Source organism: Ictidomys tridecemlineatus, chromosome 8, assembly GCF_052094955.1.
Source record: "Ictidomys tridecemlineatus isolate mIctTri1 chromosome 8, mIctTri1.hap1, whole genome shotgun sequence".
Taxonomy (NCBI): Eukaryota; Metazoa; Chordata; class Mammalia; order Rodentia; family Sciuridae; genus Ictidomys; species Ictidomys tridecemlineatus.
Window position 1 is genome coordinate 117,519,020 of NC_135484.1, and position 19,116 is coordinate 117,538,135.

General features: G+C 41.8%; 1 protein-coding gene across 1 annotated transcript; it reads right to left on the minus strand.

Moving 5' to 3' along the window:
- Nucleotides 1-5,139: 5,139 nt before the first annotated feature.
- Nucleotides 5,140-18,128, minus strand: LOC101958851 (class I histocompatibility antigen, Gogo-B*0102 alpha chain). The gene is given in 11 exon segments (XM_078018532.1): nt 5,140-5,570; nt 5,736-5,782; nt 5,920-5,952; nt 6,816-6,865; nt 6,867-6,930; nt 7,058-7,333; nt 7,940-8,158; nt 8,161-8,214; nt 8,443-8,709; nt 8,977-9,110; nt 17,707-18,128. Coding segments are annotated over 11 exon segments (1,587 nt in total). The 3' UTR covers nt 5,140-5,549.
- Nucleotides 18,129-19,116: the final 988 nt, after the last annotated feature.

A 19,116-nucleotide genomic window follows, 5' to 3' on the forward strand; every position in this document is an offset into this window, starting at 1 on the left:
TATGTCCAGCAAAATTAAGCATCAGATTTGAAGATGAAATAAAAACCTTCCATGATTAACAAAAGTTAAAAGAATCCCAACTAGAAAGCCTGAACCACAGAACATACTCAGCAAAATATTCCATAGGGAGTAATGAAAAAAAAAAAAAACAACAACAACAATGAAAACCAGCAAAGGGAGGAACTACACTAAAGGAAAGGTCAATCACAGGAGAAACCAAGTCAAGTTAAAAGCTAGAAACACACGCAACTGACCAGGAATACAAATCATATCTCAATAATAACCTTGAATGTTAATGATCTAAACTCATCAATCAAAAGACATAGACTGGCTGATTGGATTAAAAAACAAGACCCAGCAATATGCCAAGAGACTCACCTCATAGACAAAGACATCCATAGACTGAAGGTGAAAGGATGGGTATAAACATATAACTCACAAGGATGTATAAACAACAGGGACTTCTACCCTCATATCAGATAAAGTGGGCTTCAAGCCAAAGTAAATCAGAAGGGACTAAGGAGGCCATTTCACACTGCTCAAGGGAATTATATATCAACAAGACATAACAATTGTAAATATTTTTGCCCCAAACAATGGAGCATCTACGTACATCAAAGGAACTCTTCTCAATCTCAAGAATTAAATAGACACAATACAATAATACTGGGGAACTTTAACATACCTGTGTCACCACTGGATAGCTCCTTCAAACAAATGTCAAATAAAGAAGATATAGAAGTAAAAATAAAATTGATAATTTAGACTTAAGAGGCATTTATAGAATATTTCATCCATCATTAAGCAATTACACCTTCTTCTTAGCAGCACATGGATCATTCTTTAATACAGACCATGTTATGTAAGCTATCACATATGTTTGTGGGCAATTATAATATTAATTCAACATATTTTTAGCATCTGTAGGGTTATTTTTATAGCTCTATTTCTATTGATATTAGTTCTTGCATTCTTTCTTTTTTCTTGATTAGACTTGTTTGATTTTTATCAACTTTAAGCTGTGTTATTTCTTCTCTAGTTCATATATTTCTGGTCCTACTCTTATATTTTTCTCCCTACTATATAATTTGAAAATAATCTGATTATTAATCTAGCTTCTTTCTGATGCAAATGCTATAAGTTATAAATGCTTATCTGAGTGCCGTTTCATCCCAGAAATCCTGATACATTAATCTTTTATTATTACTTAGTTCAAAGCACCTATTATTTACTTTTCTGTGCTTTCTTCTTTGACCTCTGAGATATTCATACGTGTGACATATAATTTTGAAGTGAGTTGACCTGTAGGGGTGGAGTTCTACAGATCTTTAGATGATTGGTTTTTAATGTAATATATTGTGCAGGAAACACAGTCTGCATAATTTCATATATTTTAAAGAGAGAGAGAGAGAGAGAGAGAGAGAGAGAGAGAGAGAGAGAGAGAGAGAGAGAGAGAATTTTTTATTTGTTATTATTTATTTTTAGTTTTTGGTGGACACAACATCTTTATTTTATTTTTATGTGATGCTGATTTTCGAACCCAGCACACTGCACATGCCAGGTGAGCATATTACCGCTTGACCACATCCCCAGCCCAAATTCATATTTTTAAAAAAAGCATTGCAAATGCTTTTTATGTTGATTGTATAGGTTGCATAGATGTCAAAACTGATCAAATTGCATACTTCAAATATGTACATTTTACTGTACTTCAATTTTACCTCAATACATTTATGGAAAAAAAGAAATAATAAAAAATATTTTCTGACCACAATGAAATGAAGTTAGTAATCAATCAAATAATACAAGAAGTAGGGAAAATCACAAATGTATGGAAATTTAAAAACACTCCAGAATAGTCAAGAGCTTAAGAAAATTAAAATAAAGCTAGGAAACACTCTCAAATTAATGAAAATGAAGAAAAAATACATCATATTTATGAGACACTACTAAAGGAGCACTTAGAGTAAATTTGTAGCTGTAAATGCCTGCATTAAAAAGGATTCAAATGAATAACCAAACCTTCACCTTTAGGCATAGGAACAGAAGAGCAAACTAAACCCCAAACAGATATAGAGAAGGAAACAGGGAAGAAATAGCAGAATATAATAGCAAGAAATAGTAGAAAATAATAAAGAACAGAGAAGCAATCGATGGAACCAAATAGAATACTTTGGAAAGATGAACAAAAATTGACAAATTGTCAGCTGGATACACTCAATAAAACAATAGTAAAATAATTAGGATCAGAAAAGAGAGAGGATGCAATATTACTTACTTTGCAATAATAAAAACAATTTGAACTCTGCTGTGAACAATGGGGTGCCAAAAAATTAGATAGCATACATAAAATGGACAAATGGTAGATAGACAAGAAACTAGTAATGGTGACTCAAGAATAAACAGATATTTAGAATATAACTAGAACAAGTGAAGACACTGAATTAGTAATAATATATTTTATAAATATACCTACAAAGAAAACTCCTTCTCCAAATGACTTTACTGGTAAATTATACCACAGAGGTGAAGATAAGTATTGATGACTGCTCAGGCTCCTGGCTCACTATGGGAATTCTAGAGTTTGACTGCTTGGGTTTGAATCTTGGCTCTACCATTTGTGGGTTATGAGACCTTGGGAAAGTTTCTGAGCCCATTGTGTCTCTGCTTTACCTTCTATACAATGGGGATGATGCTGACTGTTGTACTGAATGTTCACTTGGTTAAATAAGTGACTGTGGTTAGAATAGCACATATATAAAAATGAGATAGTCTTGTAAAGTCAATAATTATTTAGACATATGACTTTTTAAAACTGTTGTATGTATTTCACAGGACATGGTCATGACTGGGAGAGAGACCTAAAACACAAGGGTTTTTGTGAGCTGTTGGGGGAGGTATCCACATCAGGCAGTAATGGCTTCTACAGCTGCAGGCACAGAAACTGATGAGGAAAATTAAAGGATAAAAATACAGAAACAGCCCTCTTTCCTCAAGTGGAAAATGAAGGAAGCAGGAGAGTCAGGGTACCCTCCACTGGTCACCTTAGAACTGTTCTTCTATCTGAGGTAGCCATGACCCCACACAAACCCCCTCATCTTCCTAGGCTCAGCTTTCTCTCCTGACTTTGCCTTCTTGTGGCTCACAGTGGCCTTCAGCATTTAAATGTGTTCTTTGTATAGTGCGGGATGCTGTGAGAATTTGTTTATGTAGTGTTTGTTAGTAATCATAAGGAATTTTCCTGCCACTTGGAGGAGAAAAGTGGGTAACAGATTACTGAAGTAATTAGTTCCAAGTCCAGCCAGAGCTTCTACAGAGCTCATGTCCTAGGTTTCTCTACAGTAGGAGAAGTGATCCTGGACCTGGTCACTGCTCACCCAAAGCTCTTGGTTTCTGAGGATGGTGCACATGTGACCATGGTAGATTTTGCTAGGCCAATGCTCATTCTGAAAGTGTTGGAGGGAGGGGGTGAAAGAACCCCTATGTGTTGAGTTGTGGGGTTTTCTTTCTGTACCTGGCTTATTTCATTTAGTATAATGTCCTCCTGAATCATCCATGTTATTGCAAATTAAAAATTTTCTCTTTTTTTAAAGGCTGAAAAAATATTTTTTTTATGATTTTTCCAAGCAATAAGTATCTACAACAGACATTTCCAAGAAAATGTGGTGCCATCATTAAAAAAAAAAAAAAGAAAAGAAAACAGAAACAAAACAAAAACTTTAAAGGATGGAGTAGAATTTAAACTGGGTAATGGGTATACCTTGAAGAACTTCAAAGAGGCTTTTTAGGAGAAACTTGATTAGGAGAAACAGAACTTCAATGTAAGAAACAGAGACAGTGCAAAATACAGAGACTTATAGAGCCCTCTAGTTCTCTGAGCAAGAAGCAGTGAAGAAATTATGCAATTGCAAACATAGGCTGCATTTCATTGAGAGAAAAACAATGGATCACCAAGAGTGAAAAACAGATCTCATTGTGTAGAACCAAGAGATCAAACTATTCTTGGGAAGAGAACTAAAACTGAGTCCTAATCAACAAAACTACAGCATTTGCTTAGCATATTTAAACATTGCTCTATACCAGGGGCACCTTTGTGCCTTTGTGATGTTGTGCTGGCTGTGATCCAGAATTAAGTTACATAAAAAATGCTGAGATCCCACACTTTAACTTTGTTGCTGATTCCAACAAGAAAGTGTTGAGTCTTTTTATCACTGATACAGATGAGAGTGGTAGAATTTTAATACTTTCCCTAATCTTATTGAGAATGTTCTTTTCAATACCTAGAGCCCTAGAGATTCTACCATGACATTATATTGAATTTTAACAAATGCTTTTACTGCATCCTTTGGAATGAACCTATGACTTTTTCACCATCATTCTGTTAATGTGGTGATATGGATTTTTGTTTTATTCTAAAACAAAAGACCAGCCTTGGTTTCCCGTGATATGATAAAACCACCATGGACAGATATATACTGCTTTTTGCATATTTTTGGAGCAAGTTCAAGTATTAATTTTGTTAAGGACAGTGAAACTGCTGAGTAGAGAAGATGAAAGCCTAAGAGGAATTTATCTAGGATGAGAAATCATAAGATCCTTCCTTTCTGCAACTCTCATATATCTGGTCCCTTTAAAAATACTGCAGAAATGATGGAAAATATAATCCAGAAAACTGCCCTGGGTTTTGTGGGACAATGACAGCAAAAAGGATTTCTGCTGCTCTGAAAGAGAGACACCCAGAGAAGAATGAGACCAGAACTCATACTTAGTAATAAGAATAGGGATAATTCTCCACAGAAACTGAGAAACAAAACAAAACAAAAAAAGATGGGAGCATAAGGTCAGACTCAGGTCTCAGCCTATGTTAACCCACTCAATGTGATGCCCTTCCTGCCCATGGTCCTGGAGACAGGACCTGCCCTGGTGATGCCTGAGTCCCTGTCATTACAGGTCCTGGTGAGATGAGGTTCAATTGAACGGATGGGTCTAAGGACCAGGGAAGATGAACCAGATGAGGAGTGACCACATCAAACCCAGGATTGACTGAGCACAGACTGGGTGCTGCTTTGTCCACTTTCAGCTCCTTTCATATTTCTCCTGTCCCCACCTGAGGCAGACTCAGCACAGCAAACATGTGGATTCTGGAAGGTTTGGGGTTTTATTTTTCTCTCAGAAATTTTAGGAATCCTCTTTTCACTTAATTAACCCACAACCGTAATTCATGGCACAAATGTGAAATACAAATCAATATACACATTCTGTTTTGTAAAGGGCAAGGAAAAGTCTACAGTCCAGGGCAACATAAAGCTACCAGGAATGGAGACATCCCAGCCCCACATTTGCTACATAGGAAAGTTAACTGAGGAAGAGAACAGGACAGTGTAGGCAGGGTTCTTGGTGATCAAAGATGAGAGCCTGTCTCCATTTCCTCATGATCTGATGACAGGAACACAGACACATAGACACAGTTAATTGTCAGCTGCACAAAGAGAAGTTGGGACCTCTTGAAACTGCAGTAGGGAGCAGGAAGACAACTGAGGAATCCTGTATTACTCAGTTGAAAGAAAATACTGTAAATAAAGCATTATGAACAAATTCAGGTAAGTCATTGTAATGAAGACACTCTGAACAACCCATTAAACACTTAAAATGTCAGAAATTCCTGGGAGACTCCTTGTAACTCAGAGTCTCCCCATTCTTCAACTCTTCTCCCTCAAGGCCCTCCAGGGTCTCACCTTTTTAACCAGTGAGAGACACATCAGATCCTGGGAACTGTCATTACCTGAGCAGAGCAAAAACAGAACCTGGTCAGAGTCCACAGGAGACGTGGCTAATGGATGAATTATGGGTGGATCACTCCCCCATGGCTTCCCACTACAGTCACCCAGGGTCTCGGAGATCACTGTTCTTCACACTTACAGGCAGCTGGAGCATAGGTGTCTGGTTTTACACCTGTGGGAAGAAAGCCGCCTGTGAGAGAGTAGCTTGGAAACAGGTCTGAGAGTGTCCCCTAGTCCTGGACACTGGGGAAGTCTCCAGAACTGTGACTGTAGATGTAGGAAAGGATCAGGAGACAAGAAGAAAATAGACAGGTAAGGATGAAGATAATTACTTTCCTGGAGTTCTGTCTTCACCAGGAAAATTCCCCTCTGGCCTCTAAATGCTGGGAATCAGGCCCCCATCACCACAAATATCAAGAGGGTATATTTGTCCTTTAGTTTCTGTGCACCTTACCAAAAGTAAAAAGGGTCCAGGTTGGGTAAGGACACTTGTAGATGTTACTTCCCATTAACAAGGCAGGGCATATTATCAGGAACTGCCTGTAGGAGCTAAGCACAACACCTTCCTTGAGCAATGGAGGTGTGGAACTGGCTTCTGTTGTGCACACAAGCAAGTGGACTTCACCTTTGCTAGGGGGGGACTGAAGGGAGTGGATATTACCTAATGGGAGTGGCCTGCTCCCCCCCCCCCCCCCCCCGTTCTCCTTTAACACTACCCTTTCTTCCTTATTTGGATGGAATGTTCTTCCAAACACCCTCCCCCAATAAAAACCAAGGTTCAGGGCATGCCTTTCTCTGTTGCCTGCCTCCCTTCCTTTCTCTTGTTCCACTTGTGGGAGCTTGCAGTTGAGGCAGAAGAATCATCCTGAAACACCCCCCAAAGGTCTAAATGTTTGTGTGTTTTGTTGTGCCAGTCCAATTCACCCTAGAGACTTGGGTTTTTCTAGCCCATGTGGGATGTGGGCTAAAACGCACTTCTACTAGGTACTTCAAACAACCAGTGGGACAAAAATTCAGACCCTGCACTTTTCCTACCTGTTTTTCTTCTTCCACAAGACAAAAGTGACCACAGCTCCAGTGACAACAGCTCCAAGGAGAATTACACCAGCAACAATTCCCAAGATGGGGATGGTGGCCTGAGGGGGTGGCTCTGGGAGGGGAAGGGAAGTTAGATGAGGGGATCTGGTCCCCTGCTCTCAGTCTCTACCCTGCTGAGGGTCTCCAGAAAGCCTTCTGCTTTCCTGACAATAGGCTCTGTGCCCTCATCCCCTCCTTACCCCATCTCAGGATGAGTGGCTCAGGCAGCCCCTTATGATGCACATGGCATGTGTATCTCTGCTCCTCTCCAGCAGGCACCACCACAGCAGCCCATTTCTGAAAGGTTCCATCCCCTGCAGGCCTGGTCTCCACAAGTTCCATGTCCTGGGTCTGGTCCTCTCCATCCTGATGCCAAGTCAGGGTGATCTCCTTAGGGTAGAAGCCCAGGGCCCAGCATCTCAGAGTGACATCCCCTTCAGGGATAGGGTGGTGAGTCACATGAGTCTCCGGGGGATCTGAGAGAAAGAACAGGGAAATTCAGACATTTTGGCATTTCCTCTTGGGCCACTGAAGCGGTGCTCACATGGCCATCACAATACCATCATGAGTAATGAACAACATAATTCAGGTGGGGGAGAGAGCACAAAACCTAGACACAAGCCAGGATACAGACCTCTGACACAATCTATTCCTTGGAAAGTTCTAAAATCAGATTGAAACAACCCAGTGGAAGAGGCTTCAGATCCTTCAGAGGGACTTCAGAATCTGATCTTGATAGAGGTTGGGACACGTGGAAAAGCTGGAGTCAGACCTCCCAGGCACTAGGCTGAAGTAGAACTGACTGTCCTGGATGCCAAGACTGGTGACAGGGACCTGGGGTCAGGTATTTACTGTCTTTCCCACCAGCCAGGGAGAGAGAGAGCAGATTCCTTACTTGTCCTCAGAGAAAGCAGCCTTCAGTTCCTCTCTAGTACAGAACTGGGGAATCCAGGCCCACACCCTCCCCTCTGGACTATGAGCAGGGTGGTGTTCTACAGTGGGCGCCATTCTCCTCCCCTCCTCCTGGGAACTGCTAGAGACATCTACAGGAGATGGGGCAGGTGTTCAGCAGCTGCTCATACCTGTGCGCTGCAGGGACTCCTTCCCTTTCTCCAGGTAGCCTGCAAGACACTTCAAGCAATCTCCTTCCAGGTAGGCCCTTAAGCTCTGTGCAACACCAGCCGCTTCCCACTTCCGCTGGGTGATCTGAGCCGCCTTGTCTGCCGCGGTCCAGGAGCGCAGGTCGTCATTCAGGGCGATGTAATCCGCGCCATCATAGGCATACTGACTGTACCCGCGGGGAGGCGCCCATCTGTCCCCATGTCGCAGCCATATATCCTCTGGTAGGTGTGAGAGCCTGTGCCCGCCCTGCTGTCAGCCATGGTCCCGACCTGCCCACCCCGCGGGTTTTTGTCCTAAACTGAAATTGAAACCGGTTACAGTCCCCAAGGGCGCATTCTGGGTCAAGTCTCCGCGGGTCCCTCAGACTTGGGGTGAAGCTTAGCCCGGGAATCCCTGACTTCTTGGGACCATCTGTGAGGGACTTGAGGGGTCACGATGTCCCACATGGACCCAAGTCACTCACCGCCCGCGCTCTGGTTGTAGTAGCCTGGCAGGTTGTTGAGGCTCACTAGGTCACTCTGTGCATTGTCCTTGGCGGTCTGTGTCTCCCGTTCCCAATACTTGGGTACCACCTTCTCCATCCACGGAGCCCGGGGCTCCATCCTGGGATTCTCGGTGTCGCTGTCGAAGCGCACGAACTGCGTGTCGTCCACGTAGCCCACGGAGATGAAGCGGGGCTCCCCGCCGGGGCGGGACACGGAGGTGTCGAAATACCTCAGGGAGTGGGAGCCTGGGGAAGGGAGCCACTGAGACCACCCAACCAGGTCCCAGGTTGACTACCCAGGAGGAGAGGAGCGGGGTCCAGAGACGCTAAGGGGGCGGTGGGAGCAGAAAGGCAGGACATAGGGGCGGGAGGGTCGGGAAGAACCATGCTATGCAGGGGAGGGTCTGGGATGGGCGCGGAGGGGAAGCACCTTCCCCAGGTCCTGAGTGCTCACCAGATGGTTCCCTCGCTCCTCCCACCTGGAGGCTATTTCCCTCCCAATCCTGTGCTCACCCGCCCAAGTGTCCCTCAGGGCCAAGGACCCCAAGAGCAGGAGGAGCAGCATTGGGGGCTCCAGCACCCTCGTCCTGCAGCTCTGTGGAGATTCTGCGACTTGGAGTGGGCGAGAGGGGGGAGGTCCCTGTGGACTTTAAAATTCAAACCGCAGTGACAAAGATTGGCTTCTTTAGGAGAAGACGACATGGGAGTGAGAACTGTGGACCAGTCAGGAGTGTCCAGGCAGAATGACCTGGCTCTGGTTGGGAGGAGAAAAGTGAAACTCCCTGGAGACAGGGATTCTCAGCGCTCCCTGTCCACACCCCAAGCACAGCTCTAGACCCTGAGAGCCATGCCCAGGGCTGGGAGTTTGCCCTGAACCCTCCTCCTTACTAATCATTCTTTGTCTCACCATCCCTTGATTTCTGCCTCAGGGTGTAAAATCAGCAGTTCTCAATCGTTTTGGTTTCAGGATCTTTATATGCTCTTAGAAAGTAATGTGCACTCCAGAGATAGTTAGATTTATGTGGGTTATGTCTATCAATATTTGCCATATTAGAAGTGAATGCCATTTTCCAGATATTTTATTCCTCCTGAATATTAATAACTGATTGCATGTTAAATAATTGCATGAAAAATGTGCGGCACTCTTTGAAACAGTAGTTTCAAAGAAAAATAACTTTTCCCAAATTAAAATATTTCTTAGGAAAAATGGATCATTTTACTTTTTACAATTTTATTTGTCATCAGAGAATGCTAGATATTCATATTTTCTGCATTTAACTTGTGACTTTGGTTGAAACAAAAAAAAATGTAGCCTCACACAAATATTTATAAGCGGAATGCTTTTAATAACGTTTCCAGTATTCATCTTTGATACTACACTAAAATGATACGAGTGTTAGCTTCTTAAAAGTTCTTTTCCACAAGAACAATAAAATACTGTCATTGAATAGTCCATATTTTATCCATTAAAGTCTGTGGATGTGTCTTGTACATTGAATTGGTCTTGTGCTAATACATGATATTTTTTAAAGTCATGCATTGTTGGACCAAGCTATATAGACCTTCTAGTGTTAACACATTTAAGTAAAATTAATCAAGTGGTCTTATGTTGATTATTTTGATATCACCACAGATTTCCCCAGAAAGTGTTGTAAGTACTTGGGAGTCTGTCAGGTTGATAGTGGTGGATGCAGGTTTGCCCAGATTTTTTTTTTTCCTCTTGAGAGCATACATTTTATCATTGAATATATTGCTGTCAATGGATTATCTCAACGGGTCAGGTTAAGGTCATGTTTTAGAACATTGGCCAAATATTGAAGTGTAATTAAACCTCCCCTGTCATTCATTCTTTTAATCAGGAATGGTATTCCATAAAGATGACGCTAGTAAACCTCACTAAATGGTGTTTGTTGACACAAACTCCCTATTGTTGAATGTAGTAGGTGTGTTTTAAGTGTACTTCCCCTTTTTATCAAATAAGTGTATTTATAATGTGCACGATGGAATGACAATTTAATAAATTTAATGATTTTTCATACTTCAGGACATATTTAAGTGAACTGGAATGCCTTCCCTTCCACAGTTAAAAGGTGCTCAAGAACACAATAACTATTATTGCAGTTTGCTACCATTAATTCCACTTTGCTGAGTTTTAATTTATTTTAAATAATGTTTTAGTGATATTATAAAAAATTTTTTGATAATATGGATCCTGTGCAATAGTCTAAACACCTCTGGGGGTTCCAAAAATGACACTTTGAGAATTGCTGCTCTCAGTAAACTGTGGAGAGATCCCAACTGGTTCCATCCTCTTCCCTTGATTTACTGCCACTACTCTAGATAACTGCTAAAACATGTAGAAAGATATGGTGTTTGTGAACAAGTAGTGAAATTATGCAGAAAACAAAAATAATTTCTTAGAAATTTAAAACTGGTCACAGAAATGAATAAGTCTATAGGTGATTTGGGCAATTAAAATAGTACCAGAAAGAAGTCATATACCTAGTAAAAAAGTTAAAGTTGGACTAAGAGCTAGGGTGTCCTAAAGATATTTCAGACGTTTAGAGTTTCAACATTTTCTTTTCCATATTTCTATAGGATATGGCTAAATGAAGTGAGAAACAAAAATGATGGAGGATAACCAAGGAAAGTGATAAACCCAACCTGATCTTTTATTAAATTGGGAGCCCTCTCACCACAAAGCCATGAAAAGCTAATTTCGGCTTTACTATAAATTACTGCAAACTCTGAACCTGCTTGGAATGCCTGCCCGTGCCTTGAACTCACCCATGCCTGGCTCTCTGACCAGATAGCAGCCCTCTCTGAAACTTTAGTGACACCTCATAAATATTGGCCTTCCCTGGCCAGACAACGAACCTCTCTGAGGCTCTAATGGTCCTCATAAATTCTGATGTTGGAGCCAGCAAAAAATGTAAACTACCATTAGTGTGATGCTCGTCAGAGTTCTGTTATCTGTAACCCCCCCCCCCCCTTTGTGTAACTTTCTGGGGTATAAAGCTGGGCTGTAGGAAAGCTGGGGCTGCTGTCTTGTTCCTGCCGTTTTGGGAGGAAAAGGCAGTCCAGCCGTTCGAAATAATAAGCTTGCTTTAATTTGATTTTAATTGGAGTCAGTGGTCTTTTCTTGCGTCCTGGTCTAACAGAAAGGGGATATGTGAAATGTAGTTAAAAGGAGCCAGCACAAGAATGGAGGCCAAGTGTGTTCCCCGGAGGTGAAGGAGATCCAGGGAGTCAGCCTCAATCCAGTTGTGAAGGCATCCAGTCCAGGTCTGGCAGGACTGAGAGTTCTAGGACAGGTGTCTTTTTTTTTTTTATTAAGAGAGTGAGAGAGGGGGGGGGGAGAGAGAGAGAGAGAGAGAGAGAGAGAGAGAGAGAGAGAGAGAGAGAGAGAAATTTTTAATATTTATTTTTTAGTTCTCTGCGGACACAACATCTTTGTTGGTATGTGGTGCTGAGGATCGAACCCGGGCCGCACGCATGCCAGGCGAGCGCGCTACCGCTTGAGCCACATCCCCAGCCCAGGACTGGTGTCTTAACAAAGACCAAATTGGTGGAATTGTATTATGCCTGAATGTATTCATGGAGATTTAGTCTGTTGGGCTGCTATAGGACAACACCACATATTGAGGAAATTATGAAGAACAGAAACTTATTTTCTCACTGTTAGTAAGGTTGGGAAGTCAAAGGTCAAGGCACTGGCATCTGGCTAGGGTCCTCCTGTTGTTTACTCATGTGGGACAGTTTCAAATGTGCAGGCTCTGAGGGGATTATGAGGCAGTCCTTACCTGAGTCCTACTTTTTTTTTCCATGTGAAAAGAGAAAAAATTTCATCCTCTAGGAGTGAGAAATTGGGAGGTAGAGTGGGATGCAAGAAGGGAGGAGAAAGTGAGAAATGCACTTTTGGGGGGGCAGAGAGCCAATTAACCTGGAAAATGGTATTTGGAGAGAGCAGTGCAGGGGGCCACTGAAGCCTGTGTTCATCATCTGAGGGAAAGAGAGGGAGAGAAGGAGAAATGTGCAGCATTCAGGCTGCAGGAGGAGGAGAATAACAGACTAGAATAAAATGCAACAAGTTTTTCTGGTCTAGGCATATGGATTATTTTTAACTTGTAACATACTATGGTTAAGATTTTGTAATTTTTCTGTATCAAAAATACATTATATCCATACATTACCTAATGACATGAAATGTGTTTTGATTCTTTGAAGCCAATGTCACCCTGATACCAAAGCAGATAAGGACACATCAAGGAAACAAAACTATAGATCAGTATGCCTGATGAACATAGATGCAAAAATCCTTAATAAAATATTAGCAATTGCATTCAAAAACCCATTAAGAAGATCAGTTCCATCCAACATTGCAAGGTTGGCTTAATATATGAAAATCAGTAAATGCAATGTATCACATAATAGAATTAGAGAAAAACATTACATAAACATCTCAGTAAATATAAAAAAATCCCTTTAACAAAATTCAGTACCTATTCACATTAAAAACACTTAAAAAACTAGGAATAAAAGGAACTTGTGTCAACATTGAAATTCTATATATGTCACACCCAAAGCTGATGCCATACTAAGTGGAAAACAATTGAAAGTATTTTCTTTAAAAACTGAAATAAGACACAGAAGTTCATCTCACCACTCCTATTCAATACAGTACTTGAAACTCTAGCCAGAGCAATCTGGCAAAAGATAAAAATTAAAGAGATAAAAATAGAAAAGGATTCAATATCCCTGTTTGCTGATGACATTATTCTATACTTAGAAGACCCCAAGGGAAAAAAACCATACTTTTAGAGCTGATAAATTCAGCAAAGTAGCTAGATTCAAGATCAACTAGCAAAAGTCAAACTATCCTAGACACCAATAATGATCCTACTGAGAAAGAAATTAGGAAAATTCCATTCACAATATCCTCAAACAAATAAAAAACTGTGAATACATCTAAACAATGAGAGATGTGTACAGTGAAAATTATAAAAACATTGAAGAAAGAAATTAAAGACACTAGAATATGGAAAAATCTCCTATGCTCTTGGATTGGCAGAATTAATATTGTCAAAATAGCCACATTACCAAAAGTGATGAACAGATTCTCTGCAATCCCCATCAAAATACTAATGATTTTCTCAAAGAAAAAAACAGTCCTAAATTTCATATGAAAGAAGAAAAGACCCAGAATAGCCGAAGTAATTATTAGCTATTAATCAGAGCAATGCTGGAGGCGTTAAAATTCTCAATCTCAAATTATAGTACAGATTTGTCATAACAAAACCAGCTTGATATTAGCATAAAAACATACAGGAAGGCCAGTGGAATAGAATAGAAGGTATATAGACTGACCTACAGAGATCCAGTCTTCCGATCCTTGACAAAGGTGGCAAAAACAAATTGGAGAAAACATAGCTTTTAAACAAATGGTACCTGGAAAACTGGATATCCATATGCAGAGGAATGAAACTGGATCCTTATCGCTCACCCTGCATAAAAATCAACTGGAAGCAGATCAAAGACCTAGGAATTAGACTAGAAGCATTGCAACTGCTAGAAGAAAACAGGCCAACACTCCAACATATTGGCTCAGGCATCAACTTCCTTAATAAAACTCCTACAGAGCAAGAAATAAAACCAGGGATCAATAAGTAGATATCAAATAAAAAAAATTTCTGCAGAAAAAGGAAACAAATAAGAGAATGAAGAGAGAGCTTGTAGAATTGGAGAAAACCTTTGACAGATACTCTCTGACAAGGGATTAATATCCAGAATGTATAAAAACTTTAAACACTTGCCAGAAGAAAAGCAAGTAACCCTGCCAATAAATGAACAAAAGAACTAAACAGACATTTCTCAAGAAGAAATTCAAATGGCATTTCATATATACATATATGTATATACCTATATCTATCTATCTATATCAGAGAAATACAAATCAAAACTCCATTGAGAGTTTATCTCTCACAATTATTAGAAGACCAATCATCAAGAATACAAATAATAAATGCTGTGGAGGATACGGGGTTAAGTGTACACTTTAAACATTGTTGTTGGGCCTACAAATTAATACAACCACTTTGGAAATTGGTATGAAGATGCCCCAAAAAGCTAGGAATGGCACCACCATATGACCAGTTATCCCACTGCTTGATATTTGTTCAAAATAACTAAAATCAGCATACTCTAATGAGATATGCACACTCACCACTGTTTACAGCAGCACAGTTCCCCAATATCCATGTTATACAACAGATCTAGGTATATGTCAACGGATATATATGTGCTATATATACACAGTGGCGTTTTACCCTGCCATAAAGAAGAATGAAATAATGTCATTTGTTAATAAGCTGATAGAACTGGAGAATATCATGCCAAGTGAAACACACCAGACTCAGAAAGTCAAAGAGCAAAATTTTCTTTCATATGTAGAAGCTGGAGAGGAAAACAAAGAAACAAACAAAACCAAAATAAAGAGGAATCTTTAGATCAGCCATCTCTGCCCTAGTCCTTCCACAGCCTGATCCTCTTCAGAGCTGCTCTGGCAGCCTTGCAGGGCAGCACAGCAGCGCCTCCGTGTGGCCATGTGGCTGAGCACAGATGATCTGAACTGCCATTTTTGTGTTAATTTGGGAGTCCTGGGTCTCCCTAGGGTTTGCAGCAACTGTACCGGGCTGTGTGCACAAGTTGGCGCTTTTATCCCATGTCAGGTTTGGAATTTCCAACTGTTACTGAAAATACAAGATAAAATATATTTCCTCCCAGTTGATCGACAGTGGACTCTTGTGCCAGGGAGCCTCCAAGTCTCCATGCCATAAAGGCAGGTTCCCAGGTTATGGATAAACCTCCTGAACAAAATGCATGTCCTCAATTCCTGAATGGAGCCTTGTACCACTGAATCCCTGAGACTTGTTCCCAGGTTCAAGGGTTCCCTTTACTGGGCCAGATTTTTTAACCTTAGTATTAGGTGGTAATTAGTAATGAGCCGTAGAATAAAAAACAATAATGTGGAAGGGTGTTAGGATGGCCTTAGGCCTGAGCCTAAAGCAACTCCATTTTAAAAACTCCAGTTTAACCTGCAGTCTCACTAGGCACACCCACAGAGCCCTCCAGTATGGCCTCAAACAAGTTACTTCCCCTCACCCTTATAAAGAGAGTGAAGCCCCTGGCAGGCTGTCCTGGCCTGATAAGAGGGAAAGGGGGGAAGATCAGGGTGGAGACCACCAGACCAGATGTTTCTGACCCCAGGGTAAATGATGTCACCAAGAAATCTGGTGGTAGCTGATAAAGATTGAAAGGTGGATCAAAAGCCCCCAAATTTAGTATAAATGATAGAGCAAATGAACAGGGATTCAGGCAGCCCAAACAAGGATGCACTCCAGCTGGAGAGCCTGATGAGGACGTGACATCCCATCACTTTTCATCGTTTCCTGAGCCTCTGTGTGATCCTCACCACTCTCAAACTCTTCTTCCTCATCTGGACCTTGGTGAGAGCTACAACTCCTCCTTATGACCTCTCTCCTCAACAGGTCATCTACTCCATGTCAGGAAAAGCCTGCCTTGATTCTGGACCTGGTCACCACGGTCTGAGTGAGTGTGCATCTGCTGGACATAAAGCCTAAGGCTTAAGACTTTTGAACTTAGCATGCAAAGGAAATGTCTGTCATTAGCCTGTCATGATTATATGTGTTTTGCAGTGTTTAGAATCAATAAAATAGAATTGTTTACTGTGAATTGATTATGTCTATTGCAGTGCCTAGCACTAAGTATTGTCATTTTCTTGATTAAGAACCCATAGAGTGAAATTGTATTGAGTAATCTGAGTGAATAAAACATTGAAAGGGGCAGAAGTGCATGGACATTCTTTATTTGTCCCCTTGACTGCATAAGTGGCAATTTTACCCCTGTGAGACATAGGGTCATGTGGTTTTCTTTAAATTGCCTTTAATACTAATGAACAGCAAAGTGGTGGTACACGCCTGTAATCCCAGAAACAAGGGGAGGCAGGAGAATGAAAGTTCAAAGCCAGCTTCAGCAATTTATGGAAGCCCTAAGCAACTTTGTGAGACCTTGTCTCAAAACAAAAACTAAAAAATGGGCTGGGATATGGCTCAATGGTAAAGCACCCCTAGGCTTAATGTCTGGTAACAAAAACAAAAACAAAACAAAAACCTAACATATAAATGAGGAACTCATAGGAAAAAAATAGGTGTACCAACCCAGAGAATAAACAGGGGCAAGCAAAGGGACAAATTAAGAAGTCCAGAAGGAAAGATCTTTGGGGAGTTCCTGACAGAATCTTGCAGGATCATTGTAAAGTTAGGAATTTATAGCCACAGGATTCTCAATGTATATCAGAAGAGATTTTAGTAGCACAGGTACATTAAGGTAAAGTTTGCCTGGTTGTAGACCCCATCTCCTATATTAACATAGAATTGACTTGTGGATGAAGCCCCCCTGAATGGGATGGTCACCATGACAGTTACCAAGAGGATCAACTAGGGTAAAACAATACCTTGCTCAGATTAATGAAGGTGGCAGAAGTTGGACCACTGTTCTCCTGGTGAACATCAAACTTAATGTGTTTGGAAGTAGTATCAAGTTTTCTTTGTGTTATCTGCAGAGAGATGGATGAGTCACTCTCTTTCTCCCTTGAGAGTGTTCTTTGCTTGAGCCTTACTTTCACTTATAATAAAATTCTCTTGCTTGTCTTTTTCATGTCTGACTCAATTTTATTTCATCAGGTGCAAGAATGGAGGCCTGGGGCTTCAGCTCCCCATTTGCTGTGACACAGATGGGGCAGGAGTGAGAGTATCCACAGGAGTGTTGTCCTAGGATGGTGAGGGAGCCTCCTGAAGAGGTGAACATGGGGAAGAAAGTGGGATGTTAAAGAAACGAAGGCCCAAGAAGTGAGGAGAATGAATCAGACCAAAAAAAGGCCTGGGAAGGGCCAACCTAGCAAACACTGTGAGAGGGGATGGGTCTGTTTGGGGAGAGGTTCAGGGTCTTCTGGCTGGGGTGCTGAAGGAGACCTCCATTTTTTACTAGGCTGGTCATTACACAGGTATTAGCTGTCGTCATCAGTAGGCCACTGTATGTTTTGGACAGTCTTCTGTGTTTCATGCATAGAGTAATTCACACACACACAGGGAAGAAATGGGAAAAGAAGTAGATGCAAGAGGATAATTGACTAAGGGGATCCCCCTCTTCCAGAGCCACACTCACAAATGCTGGGGTGCAGGCAGAATCAAGGAGAGGAGGGAAGAGAAGGCCTGTGCCTCAAAGTGAAGTGCCCAGCTCTCGTCCCTGATTCTTGGGTTCTGAGGGTCCCACTTATTATTCTCCAATGTCATGGTCTTTTCTAAGCCTACCCCAGTCATCCTGCAACAAGCATTGTCTACTTGGATGTCTTGGTTTGGTAAGAGCTGCTGCAGGAGCAGGGGGCTATGGGCTGGCAGTTGGCTACACAGCTGGCAGCCATGGAGCAGAGGGTCAAGAGTAGGTGTGGCAGTAGCTGAAGACCACAGGGGGCTACTGCAGACTTGTGAAGAGTAGGAGCCCAGGTGTCCACCCAGCATCTCCCCTGGATTCTGAGGTGGTCCCTCTCTTCTTCTCCAGATCTTCAAGTTCAGGTGTCCAACTACCATCCCTCTAGATGTCAAGGGTGGACTCTTCTCCAAGACACCAGATCAGGCACCCTCTTTGAGCCTGGAGGACCATCTCTCCACAACTCCAAGAGTCCAGCACACAAACGTCCTGCCTCTTCTTTTTTAGGACCTAAGCAGAAAAAGACCTGTTGCTACATTCCTCAAGCTTTATCCTCACCATTTCTCCAAATTAATGGTCCTGTGGATTTGAGTTTATTTTGATCCCTGCCATGTGCCCCCAGAGTTTCAGGGTTTTGTTCTGGGGATTCTCCTGAGGGATCCACAGTCTGCAACTGGGACAGGACTGTGAGATGGGAAGCAGCAGTGAATTCTTGAGCTTAGGCTGCTGGGATCATCCTGCGCCTGGTTAGGATCCCCCTCCTGACTCCAGGAGGCTGTCAACACAGTTAGTGGTCAGAACTCCTCCCTGGTCATGAACTTTGTGCTATGTCCAGAGTGTGGAGGGTGCTGTAGGGCTGCTGAGTGAGGGGTACCAGTTGGGAATAAAGCAGTGAGTAGCCCCTGCCATGCACATATGCACAAAGAAGACCCCCAGTCACATCCAGGAAAACTACCTGCCTTTCCTGGGCTCCAAGGAGATCTTGTCCTTGGATTTACTGATTCCTTGAAAAGTGTTTATCTGTCCTGTGCCTGGCTCTTACAATACATTAAACCAAAGTCAGGCAAAATCCCCTCTCCTCAAGGAGCTAACCTTCAGGTGGGGTTAATAAATAATGAGGTGACTGCAGTAAAAGGAGCATCAGAAAGTAGAGTGACTTAGAGAAAAGGAACAAAATAGGGATAAGGGAGATGGTTGTAATTATTTTAATTACAACCTCATAGTGGGATTGTAATTAAAATAATACAATAGTTAATGCCTCATAGTGAGGTTTCCTGATAGGTGACATTTGGTCACTGCCTGCACACATTCTGGGCTGTACTGAGCACCAACAGGCTGCAGCAGGAATGGGAGTGATCCCTCCCAGGA